This window comes from Paramormyrops kingsleyae, chromosome 2 (genome assembly GCF_048594095.1).
Source record: "Paramormyrops kingsleyae isolate MSU_618 chromosome 2, PKINGS_0.4, whole genome shotgun sequence".
Classification (NCBI taxonomy): Eukaryota; Metazoa; Chordata; class Actinopteri; order Osteoglossiformes; family Mormyridae; genus Paramormyrops; species Paramormyrops kingsleyae.
In genome coordinates, this window is record NC_132798.1 from 43,872,893 (window position 1) to 43,891,066 (window position 18,174).

General features: G+C 40.0%; 1 protein-coding gene across 1 annotated transcript; it reads left to right on the forward strand.

Moving 5' to 3' along the window:
• The first annotated feature begins 4,837 nt into the window (after positions 1-4,837).
• LOC140587759 (uncharacterized) lies at positions 4,838-17,291 on the forward strand. Its single transcript, XM_072709286.1, has 7 exons — positions 4,838-5,087; positions 6,610-6,643; positions 6,788-6,831; positions 8,683-9,798; positions 10,078-10,267; positions 10,808-16,623; positions 17,187-17,291. Exons 4-7 carry the CDS (start codon positions 8,683-8,685, stop codon positions 17,289-17,291), a joined length of 7,227 nt encoding a protein of 2,408 aa, XP_072565387.1. The 5' UTR covers positions 4,838-5,087; positions 6,610-6,643; positions 6,788-6,831.
• Positions 17,292-18,174: the final 883 nt, after the last annotated feature.

Below are 18,174 nucleotides of genomic sequence, written 5' to 3' on the forward strand. Positions count from 1 at the left end.
AAGCCTTGCCTAAACCACCTTTAAAAGGAAAAATAAACACACGCGCACACATCAGTTTCAAATTGCCAATATTTTAAGTAACCACTTAAAGTACCAAGGTACTTAGCCGCGTTACTCAGGCAAACGGACCTTACGTAGCAGCTTGTAGTATAAAAGCAGAAATAGCCCGTTACAAGTTGTCTTGTTTCACCGCACCAAACAATAGTAAATACCCGGTCACGCATAGTAAATAAGGTTACCTGTAGACTAGCGACGCCTGTACCAGCCAACGGCGCTTGATCAAAGGTACCGTTTTCCAGCTTTTAGCTAGAGATGGCAATTTCGGCACCCAGGATCGATCCGTTCCGAACGCGTCCGAAACTTTTGGTCTCGATACGTAGTTTATGAAACAACGTCACACGCGAAATATATTTATTTAAAAGGAACAATTGAACAATTATAAAATATATAAATAACGTTATACAGAACATATCAAACAATTTTGAACCACACACACACACACAAATTACAAAACACAGCTACTGAGCTGCATTTGAAGTACCTTCCTCATCATCATCAGCGTCAGGTTTGTTTTCAGCAGTCGGCCTGATTTTGCTGATCAGTCCGTCCTCATTTAGGAGGACAGAAAAGTCACCCGCATTAATAAAATGCTCTTCCATATCTTGTACATCATGTAAAAGATGGCACATATCCTGCTCACTGAAATAAGTCCGAATTGCAGAATTTGTTATGGTCAGTGTTTGATCTGTGCCATCTTTTGTAAGCGACACAGTCCCAGTGTAGGTCGTGTTATATGAACCACACTTCTGCATTAATTTGCAACCAATGCATCTGTGTACAGATGATTTGCCAGTAAACTCATTTTGTGCGGTTTGGCATTTTGCACACCGATGTTTGCACAAAATTTGTATGCCAGTAATAGTTCCTGACGATTCAGAAAGTGTTTCAGCGTCAGTTAGTTCATTGAATTCAGCGATTTTCAGGTCGTCAATTTCTATGATGGTGGTCGATGGAGTCCCCGACAAATATATCCGTCCCTCACGTTCTCTTGTGGATAAGTTCGTAAATTGGTAAGACTTCAGAGGTTCCACTTGAACAATTTGTTGGTCCCATAAAGTCAGCTTCAGATGTCCCGAGGAATCCCCTATTTGGAACTCCTTAAGTTCTAAGTCACTGCCATTTATGTTGACGACTTTGTTGTAGCTTCCTGGGGCCAAAATTTTCGCTTTTAGGACACCGACCTGTTACACACAGATAGAGATATATTAAATAGGACTGATCAGAAAATACTAATGTTCGGTTACTTCATAAGACATATGTATCATATCACAATTTCGTTGAATATCACTGTAGGGTCATTTACATGTATTTTATGCCGAGTTAAAAGAGGTTTTAATAAATTGCGCTAGAACAAGTTATAAACCACATAAACAAAGTAACTGGTTAATTTAATTGTACAGGCACGTTAGAAACGTATTTCTTTCAACAGAATAACGCGCTTCTCATCAATAATGTCAATCAAACAATGTATGACTACATTTCATTGTACTACTTATAAGATTATTATATCTACTTACAGTTTGCCTGGGTCCAAGTGTTTGTATTTTGGCAATGATCAGCTTTGAGCTGCTGGGAGGGATTTTAGGTAAAAAAGACAGGTTCACGACTTCCACAGTTGTGCTTCTGTTGCACAAAACGTCGAATCCTGAAGGATCTGAGTAGCCTAGAAAACATGAACATCAAGTAAATACCGGCTTGATTTAGGTTAAATAGACACTTCATTTGAAGCAGAATGTCCTGTTTTGTTTTATTTTATTTTAAGAAAATTAAGACTTACTCATACTTCGCTTGACGTTGGTCAGCTTCACCCCAGTCTTGTTTTTGGAAGCTTGCGCAAACGATGTCTGCTTTTCTTGACAAAAGCAAATAACTTTGTGGAATTCGTCCCTGCTGGTTTGAAGCAGTGCCGTGAAATATTTAGAATTGCGCTTTGACACAATCGTTGGCGACACGCAGTGCAGAAAGCCCTGCAATGTCTCGAGCTCCTGTTTTGCGATCTTAGCAGGGCTGGCCATAGCTGCAGAATGACGGACACAACTAACGGTTTTTCTCTAGAATCCCTAAAGCCTACGAAAAATCCAAGTACTAGTCTCTGCAGAACACTGACGCGAGTGGGCGGATTTCAAGCACTGGAAGTGTATTACAGTGGGCGGTTCCAAAGCGTTGTTCTGATTGGCTAAAACAATCACTGGGTGGATTTCAAGTGGAGTGGGCGGTTTCAAAGCGTTGTTCTGATTGGCTATAACGACAACTGGGCGGATTTCAAGGTAAGTATCTGATTGGCTCTGTGACGGGACTTTCTGGAGGCGTGTAGAAACAGCGTTCAGAAACAATGGCGGCGGATCGGATGCAGTACATGACCCAGGTAAGTAAATGTCTATTTAGTTATACGTATTGTTTTTGATTATATGCTTATAATTATTTCTGATAATATTTCATTAAAATGGCGCCTCGCAATTCGCGTTTCTAAATGGCCGACTCGCCATTATTCATTTTGTTTGCTTACGTATGTGTGTTCCATATCTCTACCCTGATGATATGTTTTATTTATTTATATTTTAAATCTCATGAAGGATAGAGGATCTTCAAAGATTGTTTAGGAAAACGATTAATTTAAGTATTTAATCATTTATTCTCGTTGCTGTATATGTGTAGGGATATTCACTAGGCTAAGATTCTGTGTAATTTTTATGTAATCCCTGCATTTTTGTTTTCAACAAGCATTTTTTTTTACGTATTTATGCATATGTATCTTCTGTAACAAATGTTTGATAGGTTAAATTGATCCGACTGAAATAAGAATCTGAATTGCGGATATGTTTTGAAGTGTGCAAGTAAATAGAATCCTGCTATATTAATTGGAATCTGTAATGTGTCAAATATTGATTTTTTTCCTGGGATAAAGAAGAGCCTGACTGAGTGAAAGACACTAATGTCTCTCACTTATTGTTTCCTTTTAAAAAACAGAACACCATAATCTACACAGTACAATCTGTACATGATCCCAGGACCAGTAGGTCATGAATGATGTAGTTTCCATTTCCCAGGTTCAGCAAATGCAGCAACAGATATTATGTTACTGAAAATTGCTGTCTGCGTGTTGGTCTTCTAAAAAAATACGCATTAAACCATTATAGGTGTCATCTTAACCAATAGATCACATAAAATGCTTGAATTAATAAGATATCTAAAATATTATAAAGTTAATTCAGTTAATTATAACCTTTTTTATATATAAACATTTTTAATCATAATGTATGAAATTCTGAACATTATTAGATTAATTTTGTTAAAATAATTAAGCTAATTAAGTTAATAATTAAGAATATTATCATTAAACACTGCATATTTTGTCTTTGCAGCATGTCACTGTTCAGGTTAAGGACCATCCGGTGCCTCAACCTCAACCTGTAAAAGAATTTGTGAAAATTCAAATCTGTTTTCTTGCCCATTTTGCACTTTGGACAAGTACAATCCAAAGGAGTATAATTCTGTTGCAGTACACATTGCTTCCCATAGGACAAGGGCGGTTGAGTATGGTGGTGAGTGGTTGGTCTTGTTATGTTTTTCAGTTCATTCATAATGGCCAATGAACATCTATTAACATGATGCTTTTAATCTGTTTTAGATTATATCATATATAGCTGCACCCTTGGATGCCGTGGGAGGACTACACATTTTCACTGCTGTCTGTGTACAGCTGTATATGTAAACAAAGGTGATCTGCAAAAGCATCATTGCCGTCACCATTCCATTGTTGCTGAGCCTCCCGCTGGCCACCCAACAGAGCCTCCTGCCGGCCACCCACCAGTACCTCCCTCTGGACATCCAACAGAGTCTCCCGCCGGCCATCCACCAGGGCAACCTGATCAAGCACTCGTACCATGCCAACAAGCTGTCCATAGAAAGCAAGTAACTGTTGAATGTCCTCACTGTAGAATGAGCCTAAATAAGAAGAATCTTAAACAACATGTGGCAAGAAAACATCAGGTTGTTACAGTAATTGTACAGTAAAAGTAATTGTTGTGCAGTGTTTTTGTCTTCAGTCTCTGAATGTGTAATTGGATGATGCAAATTATGATGCAATTATACAGAACCTGCATAATATTTAAAATATAACATCGTACAACAGATATTGAATGATTTTAAATTGCAACAAAAATATTTAACTTACCGAAATTTTAAATTAGTTATTTAGTTTTTAATACAGATTAAAAGTATAGATTAAAAAGTATAAAACAGTTTAAGTATAACTATGAACAAGATAGAAAAAAAATTGCACATATGACTCTATACACTCAATGGCCACCTTGCTAGTAGCAGGCTGGACCCCCTTTTACTGTATACAGTGACAAGTCCACATCACAGTTGAATTAAACGTTGAAATCACACAGCACAAGACTTGGCATGAAAAACAACGTATAAACCACAACCTAGGCAGGTAAAAGTAACTCATGTAAAAGATAAAAATATAAAGTGCTTAGAAGTGTAAGGTGTAATGAGTGGTAAACCTTACACTTACATAAAGTGGTAAGGTAATTAAGCATCAATTTAGAGTAGTCGTGAAGGGGCGTTTTAGTGGCAGCCATTTCGTTTATCGGTTTCCCTGAGCTAGATTAACAGAGAGACAGGGACTTGTTTTGATTGGCTGACGTAAGTGACCACTCCCACCTGAAGCAAGGCTTGTCCTGTGCATTTTATTTCTGGATTTGCAAGAGGTAAGTCGCTACATATATGTAATGCTTTTATTAGTTTGTTGACGCTTTGCTTTTTTAATTATAGGTGATTTATTTTGTGGTCCTCAGTTTTTTAAAACATATTTTTGTTCGGTGTTAGGCAATAGTGTTTGAGCAGGGTAAGCGTTCGTTTAGGTAGTGTGAAATGCGCGACAGACCTGTTTCTGTGGCAGCCATTTTAGGTATCTTTTACATTTGCGCTTTACATTATCCCCGTTCTTATACGCTTACGGTTTAAAGTGGTATATTTTGGAATGCAGCAGATAAGGATTTGGCAGCAGTAGAACACGTGTAAGTGGTCAAAATTAATCTTGGTTTAGAAGCGCAAAGTATGTTTTAAACGCTGTGTGTCTGTGGCATGTCGTACTTTTGTGTTTTAGCATTTATAATTACGGTAGACGTAATTGCATATGTGTAATGCTATGTTTTTATTCGCTTGTTGACGCTTTGCTGTTTTCCAATTGTAGCTGGTTTATTTTGTGTTAAGGTTTTTTTAAAACATTTTTAGTTTGATGTTAGGCAATAGTGTTTCAGCAGTGTAATCGTTTGTTCCATCGGTGTTAACTGCGTCACAGAAAGCTCTTTCTGTGGCGGCCATTTTAGGTATCTTGTTTTTGATTAGCATGTACATTTGCGCGTTACATTATCCCCGTCCTTACACGGTTATGTTTTGAAGTAATATATTTTGTAATGCAGCAGATAAGGATGTGGCAACAGTAAATCACGTGTAAGTGGTCAAATTAAGTTTGGTTCAGAAGCGCAAAGTATGTTTTAAACGCTGTGTGTCTGTGGCATATCGTACTTTTGTGTTTTAACATTTATAATTATGGTAGACGTAATTACATATGTGTAATGCTATGTTTTTATTCGCTTGACGCTTTGCTGTTTACTCACTGTGGGTGGTTTATTTTGTGTGAAGGTTTTTAAAAACATATAATTATATATATATATATATATAATTTATTAAATAAATTTATAATTAAATGCGCCACAAAGCTGTTTCCGTGTCGGCCATTTTAGATGTCTTGTTTTTGCTGAGCATGCGCACATGTACGGAATACAAATGTATTTTGTATCTTTTTACTCTTTCTCTTTTTGCAGTCTTTAGATCGGTCAGGGTTCATTTCACTGCATGTTGTACTGGTTATATCTATGTATGTGACAAAGAATCTTAATATTGAAATCTTGAGTGGGATCACTATCCGGTAATCAATTTACAATAAAATATACTTTTATTTAGTTCACAACATTAAATTGTCTGAAGGCGCTTCACTCTATCCCCATCTATGTAGCCATATATTGTAAAGTAACATATTTTGCAATTCATCCGATAAGGATTCGGCTGCAGTACATTACGGTTTTACCGTAAGTTGCATGCTAAACTTCCGTAGTGTTTACGTCGTAGTTGTAGACTTGTAAAGTAAGGCAATAACTGCTTAGTTACTACTGCAGCAGTTCACGGTAAATACGGACAGAATTAACCGGCAAGGAGCCATGCCTGCGTGTTTAGGAACTGTAACAGTATGAAAACAGATACAGACCGGTGTGAAACAAATGTATGTGAGGCTGCATTACATCGCAGCGATGTTTGTATCGTGCACTTTTGTCATTCCTCTCAGTCGATGTGAATTTACTGCGTATATTTTACAGTAAAAATGTAATATGTATTTTACTAGTAATGTAAGCCGTTATGAAACTTAATGTTAAAGGACTGCTTGGAATGCTACAGTAAAAAATGTTTGTGGTATCGATGTTTCGTATAGTAATGAAATGTATACACATGTCAGTTAAGTCATACATCTTGTCTTTATAGACTTTGAAGAGGTCTGTCGACAGAGGGATCAAAGGTGAATATTTTGAAGCTGCTTTCTACCACCAGTTGTTTGAGAATGACCGTGGAGAAGGTTTCAAGTGTACATGGTGTTTTAAATAAAGACTGACTATTGAGAAATGTTGATGCTATGAAAGTCATCTGTCACTTTTCTCTACAGATTTCTGCTGGAGAAAGACATTTCCAAGGAGAAAGTGATAAACGGTATGCTTTGTGCACTTCGAGAAGTGAGCATTGCCACTACATCAGTTTGCTATAGAAATAGAAGCTTAATATGTTAGTTGTTAAAATCTTATCTATCTGATTTAAGGTAACCCAGGGTTTTGGGTTACAATTTACTACCTGGAAGACTATTCCATATTTCAGCAGCATGCTGTAAATGCATTTGCTGTAGGAAGAGAAGCATAGTATTTTATAGGTAATTGTTATTGCTTAATATGTTATAGTTGGTAATCTTATCTAGGTCTGATTTAAAGGAACCTAGGGTTTTAGTTTGCGCTACACTAGTACGAAGACTTTTCTGTACTGTAGGTACATGCTGTGTAAAAAAAAAAAAAAGTGCTTCCTTAAATTTAATTTAAAATATTAAAATTAAGACTTGTTTATACAACAGCACATTGAATATATAGTGGCAGAGGTGCTTTTTCCCCAATATGGTAAATGGCCATGATATTGATTTTAAGGTATATTTGTGTCTGTGAGATTAGTAATTTGTAGCATTTGTAATAAATCGCATTGTAGTGACAGGAAAAATTGAAATACATGTGAGAAACCCATCCGTTCGTGTTGAGGTGAAGCTTATGTAATATTGTTTTGCAGTGTGACTTCACAGGTAAGTGTGTCATTTTAACAATGAAAGTCATGTTAGAGATTGATTGTAGGATAAGGATTGTAATGCTTCATAAAATGTTTAGTGTGTAAATTGTGGTTTACTGTCCAGACACTTCAATATTGATTTAGCTGCATCACTGATTCTAAGTAGCTGAGATGTGTCAGTGTACATAGTTCTCACAGAAAAACAGCATTGTAATTGCTTTAAGTAATGCATATCAATTAAACTTAGTTTTGTGATATCTGATAATTACTGAGTCACCACACACACTGCACGAGCATAAAATGTCTTCGACATGTAACCTGTATGGAACACTGTTGGAAACTGGCAGAAGAGAAGACGCTATGACGTTCCATCCAAGGAGGAACAACTTGACAGATGCATCATTCGAGCAGTTCATAAAATGTTTAGTGTGTAAATTGTGGTTTACTGTCCATACACTTCAATATTAATTTAGCTTCATCACTGATTCTTAGTAGCTGAGATGTGTCAGTGTACATAGTTCTCACAGAACAGCATTGTAATTGTTTTAATACATATCAATCAAAATTAGTTTTGTGATATCTGATAATTACTGAGTCACCACACACACTGCACGAGCATAAAATGTCTTCGACATGTAACCTGTATGGAACACTGTTGGAAACTGGCAGAAGAGAAGACGCTATGACGTTCCATCCAAGGAGGAACAACTTGACAGATGCATCATTCGAGCAGTTCATAAAATGTTTAGTGTGTAAATTGTGGTTTACTGTCCATACACTTCAATATTAATTTAGCTTCACCACTGATTTTTAGTAGCTGAGATGTGTCAGTGTACATAGTTCTCACAGAACAGCATTGTAATTGTTTTAATACATATCAATCAAAATTAGTTTTGTGATATCTGATAATTACTGAGTCGCCACACACACTGCACGAGCATAAAATGTCTTCGACATGTAACCTGTATGGAACACTGTTGGTAACTGGCAGAAGAGAAGACGCTATGACGTTCCATCCAAGGAGGAACAACTTGACAGATGCATCATTCGAGCAGTTGTTTGAGGTGGTACTTTGCTGATGGTAACTCAGTGGTACCTTGCTTGTTGGGGATTTGAACCTGTGATTTTAAATTACAAGTGTACATCCCTAGCTATTAGGACGTATAATTGAGATGTCAGTGCAAAGTAAGGTTGTAAGCAGGTGTGCCTTGTGTTGTCCCCCCCCTTGTTCATTTGCAGATGCCTCGCACCAAGGCGTCCAAGCGTTCAGCAGCAGCGAAGAAGAGGCTGATGGACCGGCGGCGAGCTGCTGATAGTTTTGATGTGGCTATGACCGATGACGGGGTTACGTCTTTTCCCCCCTACCGGAATACCAAAAAGATCACGACTGTGACTTTCCCGACGAGCCACGACCAACAACCTGAGCAGGCCGTACAGCCGCGGCCTGACTCTGTCATGGCTATGACTGACGGGGTTATTTCTTTTCCCCCCTACTGGAATACCAAAAAGATCCAGACTGTGACTTTCCCGACGAGCCATGACCACCAGGTTCCCACCCTGGGTGCCATTTGTAGGACTGATGACGAGTTGTATATGCCTTCTTTTTATAAAGACAAGGCTTTGACTGACGAGGTTGTGCAGCCACCTCCTAAAAGAAAGGCTGCAGCTATACAACCATCTAAACGACCATCTAAAAAACCATCCATGAGACCATCTAACTCAGCACTTGAAGTGTCAAACTCTGTTCCAAACAATTGTCCAAAATGTTGTCCGAAGCGTTGTCTGAAGCGTTGTCCAAAGCGTTGCCGTTTGGCAAACCCCTTGGCAAACCCCTTGGCAAAACCCTTGGCAAAACCCTTGGCAAAACCCTTGGCAAAACCCTTGCTAAAACCCTTGCTAAAACCCTTGCTAATGTCTGAACAAAAAAGTACCCTGGCTCAACAGCAGCATATGAACCCTGTAACTGTCTGTGCACCTACTCATTTTCCTCAGGCACGTACTGTGAGAGGCTCCTTCCATCAAGGACACCCACGATTTGGAGTCAACAGTAACAAGCAATGTGTTGCTAATAGTTTGATTGCTATAGTGACGTGTAAGGTAAAGAATGTTTTAACCTGGTCAGTCACAGACATTGATCAAGTGCTGCTGAATGGAGATGACCTCTACACCACCATCAGAGACGCTGGGAGAATTGGAGATGCTTCTGGGTATCTGTTTGTGAGAGATCTACCAACTGAGTACACATTGAATGGTGATAAATTTGAAATAAACTACCATGATGACATGTTTGTTGGCTTGTTTGGTGTGAGTGAATATGGAGATATGTGCAACATTATCATGTCAGCTGATCAAGCGGTAAGAAGAGTATTCTCACTGTATGATGCGTGTCTTTTTACTCTTAAAGTAAATACATGTGCCATCATTAAGCAAGGGTCATGGTATGTGGTGATTGACTCCCATTCCCGACGAGGAGATGGAGCAAGCGACGCATCAGGCAGAAGTATATTGGTGTACCACTCTACCATAGATTCTTTGCTAGACCATGTGAATACCCTAGGACTGTCTTTAGATGCAACAGGGGAGCAGTTTGAGATTACAGGTGTGAGTGTGACCAGTCGAAGCATCCTGCACCAGCATCCAGATGGTAACTCCTCAGTCACCAGTCTCAACCAGCCTACCAGCATGTCAGACCATCCAGACGGTAACTCCTCAGTGACCACTGTCCAGCAGTTTGCCAGCATGTCAGAGAGCCAATATGGTGTGGTAAGGCCAAATGTGACAGACCATGCAGAACCTGAGATTGATAAGCATGTGAGCAATGAAGGTGATGTAGTATTTATCAGTGAGCTATGCAGTGAGCAGTTTTTGTTCAGTCCTTTGACAACACAGCAGCAAAGAAGCCTTTCCTGTAAGCTTGGTCTGGTGTACATTGATCATGGTCATGTGAACATGGCTGCACAGTTTCCAATGGGTGACCCTTGCAGAACGGTGCCTATTACTGGTGATGGTAACTGCTTTTTCAGATCTCTGGCTTTTGCTATTACTGGAAATGAGAAAGAACACAGGAAAATTAGACGTGCTGTTGTTGGTCACATACTCAAAAATCAATCCAGGTATGTTGCTTGTCTTAGGGAAGGTCACTCTTCTGTCACTGAGTATGTCACTGCATCACGGATGAAATATGTTGGTACTTGGGCATCTGAGATAGAGATTCAAGCTGCTGCTGATCTGCTTGGTGTGCATATTTTCACATACTCCAATAACAAATGGTTGAAGTACTCCACATGTATTGGTTCTGATCAGAGAGGTATATACCTGAAACATTGTGATGAGTCACACTATGAGGCTGTAACTTGTGTTAAAGGGCGTGATACTGAGGGTTGTGCCACACAATGCTCTGAAATTTACAACACACCATCTGAAATTGTATCAAGTCGACGGAAACTGGAACAAGAAAAAAGACGGTATGATGTAAGTGATGTATACAGGGAGCAACAACTTGCCAGAAAGATGAAGCGCTACCATGATGATGACGAGTACCGAGACAGTGTTAAACAATCAGGTATCAGGAAGTATGCTACAGATATGGAGTACCGCAAATGTGTACAGCAGTCAAGTGTAAGTAAGTACGCCACAGACACTGAACATAGACAACATGTGAAGCAGTTAAGTGTTAAGAAATATGCTATGCACATTGAACATAGGCAACATGTGAAGCAGTCAAGTGTGCAGAAGTATGCCACAGACATAGAACACAGGCAATGTGTGAAGCAGTCAAGTGTGAAGAAATATGCCACGGACATTGAACACAGGCAACGTGTGAAAGACTTTTTAGGTAATAAGTATGCCAAAAATGAGAGTTACAGAGAAGCTGTGAAGAAACAGAAATTTGAAGCCTACCATTCTAATCCAGTGTACCAATCAGCTCAGAAGCAAAGTTGCAGTAATAGATACAAAACAGACAGCTGTTATGCCACTGCAGTAAAAAGCAGAAATATTGAAAAACGGACTAAAGAGAAGGATAACAGAAAAGACATTAACTATGTGATTGAACAGTTTAGACAGAAAATAAGTAAAGGCCCAGAATACATTTGTTCAGTGTGTCATCGAATGCTATTTAAACACCAAGTTGTGATGTGCAAGAAAGATCAGTACTTCAGAAAATCACAGGCAGTTGCGTCGGTGGCATCACAGTGTATCACTGAGACATACTTGCATAAATGTATAGATATGTGTTCTGATGACTGTAGCAGTGTTATTGGCCCTACAGGTTCCTTGTGGATCTGCCACACGTGTCACAGAAAGATTCTTGATGGGAAACTTCCAGCAGAGAGTGTTGCAAACAATCTAGCTCTTGACCCAGTCCCTGTTCAGTTGCAGCGTCTAAATTCACTGGAACAGCATCTGATTGCTATGCATATTCCTTTCATGAGAATTGTGTCTTTGCCAAAAGGTGGACAAAATGGTGTTCATGGTCCTGTGACTTGTGTCCCATCTAGTGTTCCAAATGTAGCTGAAGTTTTACCAAGAGTCAACAATGATGACCTTATTATTCGTGTGAAGTTGAAGAGGAAGTTAACTTACAAAGGGCATTACAAATATGAATTTGTGCATCCAGAAAAAATAAAGAAAGCTTTGGTGTATCTTACAGAGAATAACAAATTTTACAGCAATGTGCAGTTCAACGATGACTGGATCAATCCCCTGCAGAAAACTAAAGAAGTACCTGGTGATATACCTGACATGCATGCTAATGAAGACTGTAATGAAAATAACATAGAGGATGAGGAAATGGATGAAACTTTGCATGATAGACAACAACATGGCATGTATATGGATACGTGTCTTCAACCTGTAGACATAGCACAAGAGATCTTGGATCAGCACTTTGACGGAATCATGTCTATGGCACCTGCAGAAGGAAACAATCCAGTGAGGCTTCTAACTGATGAGTCAAATGAAGCTAAATGTTTTCCAGTTCTTTTCCCAAAAGGAATAGGTACTTTTCATGAGAGAAGGAAGGAAAAACTGACACTGTGTAGGTATTTAAATACAAGAATTCTTAATGCAGATGGACGTTTTGGAAAAACCTTAGACTATATATTTTATGGGCAGTATTTGTCTGAGCTTCAGCAGGTTGTGTCAAATGTGTCAATTGCTGTGAGGAAAGGCTATGATGCACGGGATAAGTGTCCTGTCACATCAGAAACTTTGACAAATAAGGAGTCTCTACAAAAGATGTTAAATTTTGATGAAGGTTATAAATTTCTAAGACCAATCAGAGGCACCCCTGTTTTTTGGCAAAGTGTTCAGAAAGATTTGTTTGCGATGGTAAGACAGCTTGGTATTCCCACATGGTTTTGCTCCTTTTCTTCTGCTGATTTACGCTGGACAGAACTGATGACAGCAATTTTCAAACAAGACGGCATAGATGCATCAAGTGCTGAGCTCGACTGGTCAGAAAGGTGTGCATTGTTGAAAAACAATCCTGTGACAGCTGCCAGAATGTTTGATTATCGATTCCACTGCTTCCTGAAAGATGTCATCATGTCAGAAGCACAACCCATTGGCAAAATAGTTGATTATTTCTACAGAATAGAATTTCAGCAACGGGGATCACCTCACACTCACTGTTTGTTTTGGGTGGAAGATGCACCTAAGGTTGGCAAAGATGATGAAGATGAAGTATCAGCTTTCATTAATCACTATGTGACATGTGAAATGCCAGAGGGTAACGATGAAATGCATGAAATTGTATGTAGTGTACAGCAACATAGTAAGAGGCACTCAAAAACATGCAAGAAAAAAGGGAAAACTTGTAGATTCAATTTCCCACGTCCTCCAAGCAACAGAACATTTGTATCATCATGCAAACTTGGAGATGGTGAGACAGATGGACAGCCCCTGAAAAAAGAGGTAGCAGATGCTATCATGAAAAAAGTTAAGGATGCTGTACTAAACCCTGAGGCGAACTATGAGTCTGTTGATTCCTTATTTAGTACAATTGGTATCAGTCAGGAAATATTTGAAGCTGCGTACTCAAGAATTACAAAGAAAACTACCATTGTTCTTAAGAGGAGACCATGTGAAGTGTGGGTGAACCAATATAACAGAGACCTTTTACGCTGTTGGAATGCAAACATGGACATTCAGTTTGTGGTTGATGCATATTCATGTATTGTGTACATCATTTCCTACATTTCCAAAGTTGAGAGAGAGATGGGACTGCTACTGGCAAATGCTCAGAAAGAGGCCTCCCAGCAAGGTAACCTTGATGCAAAAGAAGCTCTTCGGCAACTTGGCAGTGTCTTCCTGCACAATCGTGAAGTTTCAGCTCAGGAAAGTGTTTATCGTCTGACTAACATGAGGTTGAAAGAGGGATCACGAAAGGTGCAGTTTATCCCAACTGGAGAAAATGTGGTAAAAATGAGCCTTCCATTGAACGTCATACGGAAGAAAGCTGAGTGTGAGAATGAGGATGAACAAGGAATTTGGATGAACAGTATCACTGATAGATATAAAGCCAGACCAGAAACAGAAGCGTTTGCAGTAATGTGCCTGGCGAGATTTGCATCTGAGTACAGAATACTATCTAAGTCTCAAAGCTCATGCCGTGGAAGTGTGCAGTTGGACAGAAAATTAGGATTTGTGAAGAAAAGGACACGCACAGATGCAGCTGTTGTTCGGTATGCTCGCTTTTCACCCACAAAGGACCCAGAAAAATATTACCACAGCATTTTGCAACTTTTTCTGCCACATTATTTCGATGCACAGTTAAAACCTTCTACTTTTGGCAGTTACCAGGAATTCTATGAGACTGGTTGTGTCAAGTTTCTTGATGATGAATTGCATTCAGTGAAACTGGTTGTGGAGTCAAACATGTCAAGTTTTGAAAAGGAATCACGTGCAATAGACAAAGCTCAGGAAGACCTACAGTTGCATGGTGCAATGGAAGATGCTTGGGCAGAGATTTGTCCAGAGACTGAACGTGAACGGTTAGAGTGTCTTGCCAGCAAATCCAACAATACACCAGAAATGAGAGAACAACGTGATGAGATACCAGATTTGTTACCAAGACCGAGTCGCTATATGTTGCATGACAATCCTTGTGGTATGTCCAGGCAGGAAGCGTTGGCTTTGCTTCGCTCACTAAATAACAAGCAATCTGAGATCTTTTACAAAATACGAAACTGGTGTTTACAGAAGGCACGTGGTGAAAACCCAGAACCATTTCATGTATTCATATCTGGACCTGGAGGTGTGGGCAAGTCAGTCTTGATCAAAGCAATACATTATGAGGCAGCTCGTATCTTGCGTCAGTTGTCACATAATCCAGATGAGACCCATGTGTTACTGACTGCTCCAACTGGAGTTAGTGCTTACAACATAAAAGCTGCAACGATACACACCTGTTTCCATATTGCAACGGACGCAAAGCTGCCATATGAACCACTTGGAGATGAAAAAATAAATTCATTGAGAGCTGAACTGGGAAACCTGCAGATATTGATTATAGATGAAATTTCAATGGTTGATCACAAGCTGCTTGCGTATATTCATGGCAGATTAAGACAAATCAAACAAATTGGAGATTATTCTGCTTTTGGAAATGTTTCAATCATTGCTGTTGGAGATTTCTACCAACTTTGTCCTGTGAAAGGGAAAGCTTTGTATACTGAGGATAAAGGTGTGAATCTATGGCAGAATCATTTTGCTATGGTGGAGCTGACTGAAATTATGAGACAGAAAGATATGGAGTTTGCACAGTTGCTGAATCGACTAAGGAAACGCAAAAGGGGTGATGCAATGCTGGAGGAAGACATCGCTATGCTGAAACAATGTGTGACAGGCGAAGGACAAGACAGTACTGGTCTTCATATTTATGCAACCAATGACGAAGTTTATCAGCAAAACTACCATATGCTGCGGAAGATATGCTCAGACCATGTCATCATTCATGCACAGGATTTTGAAAGGGTTGCTGCAACTGGCAGACTGGAAAGGAAACATGGACATCATGCCAATGTTCAGAAGACATGTCTCCCAGAATCACTACATGTAGGTGTCAATGCACGAGTAATGCTGCTGAAAAACATCGATGTATCAGATGGCCTCGTAAATGGTGCATTTGGCACAGTCAGTGACATCTGCTTTGATACTGATGAGGATTTTCCATCAGAGATATATATCACATTTGACAATGAAGCAGCTGGAAAGTCACTCAGGGGAAAGAAGCCATGCCTCAAAGTAGGGTTGGACAAAGCTACACGAATTAAACCAGAGGAGGAGAGAGTGACAAACAGTGGTGGAACACGACGGCAATTTCCATTGAAATTAGCTTGGGCTTGTACAGTACACAAGGTACAAGGTCTAACAGTAGATAAGGCTGTTGTATCACTAAAGAAGATATTTGCAGCTGGACAAGCGTATGTAGCATTAAGCCGTGTGACTTCTCTGGAAGGCCTCATAATAGAAGACTTTAAGGAGACTGCTATATATGCAAAACAAGACATTGAGACTGCAATGCAAAGCATGCCTGCATTTATTGAGCCTATCATGGAAGTGCCATCATCATGCACAATTCTTCTGCATAATGTTGAAGGACTTACATATCACCTGGATGACATAAAGCAAGACAAAAGGTATATGGAAGCTGATATCATCTGCTTGACAGAGACATGGTTAAATTCGGAGGAAGACACAGAAGATGTACAGCTGCCTGGATTTTCATACCATGGGAAACCCAGACATCAGGCATATGATGGTAGTGATGCTTTCTTTGCTGAACTGAAGAAGCAACAACATGGTGGTGTGGGTTTGTATTATAAAGAACATACCAACTGTACTGTGACTGATGTGCAGTGTGTCAACATTGAGTGTCTGCAGTTCAGTGTGGGCCTACTAAGAACAACAGTCTTGGTACTATACAGACCACCCTCGTATAATCTGACAATCTTTCAGAAGAACCTGATGCAGTTGATCACTTGGTTGGACAGTGTGGAAGGTGGGAAAATCATCATGGGCGACTTCAATGAAAATCTTCTGGCAGTAAGTACAATTGCTAATTTTATGGAAGAACATGGGTATGCTCAACTTGTGAAAGAAGCAACCACTGGGAAAGGCACTTTGATTGATCATGTGTATGTGAAAGACATTGTGGCTAACAGCATCTCTGTTTCAGTAATGCCGACGTATTTCAGCCATCATGAATGTGTAGTGCTACATTATCTGTAAGAAACTGTATAAAAGACATTATCTATAAGAGACTGTATAAAAAACAAAAAATTTTGTCATAGAGTAAATCATTTGGCAGTAAATACAATTGCTAATTTTATGGAAGAACATGGGTATGCTCAACTTGTGAAAGAAGCAACCACTGGGAAAGGCACTTTGATTGATCATGTGTATGTGAAAGACATTTTGACTAACAGAATTTTTGTTTCAGCAATGCCAACGTATTTCAGCTATCATGAATGTGTGGTGCTACATTATCTGTAAGAAACTGTATGAAAGATATTATCAGTAAGAAACATAAGTTTTGTGCTGCAGTGATAGTTTTCTGGGGTACATCAGCCTCAGGAGGCTGCCACTGCGACTGGGGCTGTGGCTGTCCTTAGGGGGGGTTGGCAGGGAGGCTTGGCCTGGTGCCAAGCTTTAGGGGTTAGGCCTGGGGCTGGCCATCAGTAGCTACCACTGGGGTTGCCAGTAGGCTGTGGTGGGCTAGGACTGTGGCTGGCCTTCAGAAGGCTGCAACTGGGCCTCAGAGGTTAGCAGTGGAGCTGGTGTTTCAGGGCTTGGCATTTAGCCTGAGGCTGATTTTGGGCTTTGGGGGTTGGGGTCGACCTTGAGGTGGCTGTTGCTAGGCCTGCAGCTGGCACCATGCTGTAGGGGGCTGTGGCTGGGCTTCAGAGACCTGGCACTGGGGCAGGGGCAGGGGGGACTAAGGCTGGACATGGCGGCCTGTTGCTGTTGTTGTCTGAGGTGGGCTGATTGGGTTACCACTAGGCATAGGACTAAGGTTACGGGACGGTCACTAGGGCTAGGTATAAGGGGGCTAGGATGGGCCACCTCGCACTGGGGGTTGGTGTGGGGGCTAGGGGAAGATTAGGACAGAGCAAGCAATGTGAGCTTTGAAAAGGGAGGTAATGTGCTCTGTCAAGTACCTCACAACAGCAGTATGCGAAATTTTTTAAATGTTATGAATTTAAAAAAAAAATATTTAAATATCCTGCAATATAATTCACTATTCATTAAATTTTTTCTTGCATACATAGAAATTCTGTGTTATGGGCCAGTACAGTGCACTGAACCTCTTTACAAAGCACCACACCTTTCAAAAATGTAAATGTGTAGTTTTATATATAACATGTTAGCTACCATTAAGCATAGGCTAATCTTAAGGGAGGGGTGTTGGGCTTCACGTTCTGGGACAGGGGGCCTAGGGCTAGGGCTGGGGCTGGGCGAGAAGCAAGGGAGGATGGGGCACCTGGCACTGGGGGTGGGTGTGGGGGCTAGGGGAAGATTAGCACAGAGGACGCGACATGGGCTTGGAAAAGGGAGGTAATGTGCTCTGTCAACTGCCTCACAACAGCAGTATGCCAAACTTGTTGATGGTATGAATTTTCCACAAAAACATAAACAATTTTAGATGTCCTGTCATATAATTGACTATTCATGAAATGCATTGTTGCCTATATAGAAATTTTGTGTTGTGGGACAGTACAGTGCACT

What these genes read in the sequence shown, in the direction of transcription:
- LOC140587759 (XM_072709286.1), top strand. Translation starts at nt 8,683, where the DNA reads ATGCCTCGCACCAAGGCGTCCAAGCGTTCAGCAGCAGCGAAGAAGAGG. An exon ending in TCATGTCAGCTGATCAAGCG is followed by an intron (nt 9,799 to 10,077) that starts GTAAGAAGAGTA and finishes ATCCTGCACCAG; the next exon opens with CATCCAGATGGTAACTCCTC. An exon ending in CTAACAGCATCTCTGTTTCA is followed by an intron (nt 16,624 to 17,186) that starts GTAATGCCGACG and finishes GCTGGCCTTCAG; the next exon opens with AAGGCTGCAACTGGGCCTCA.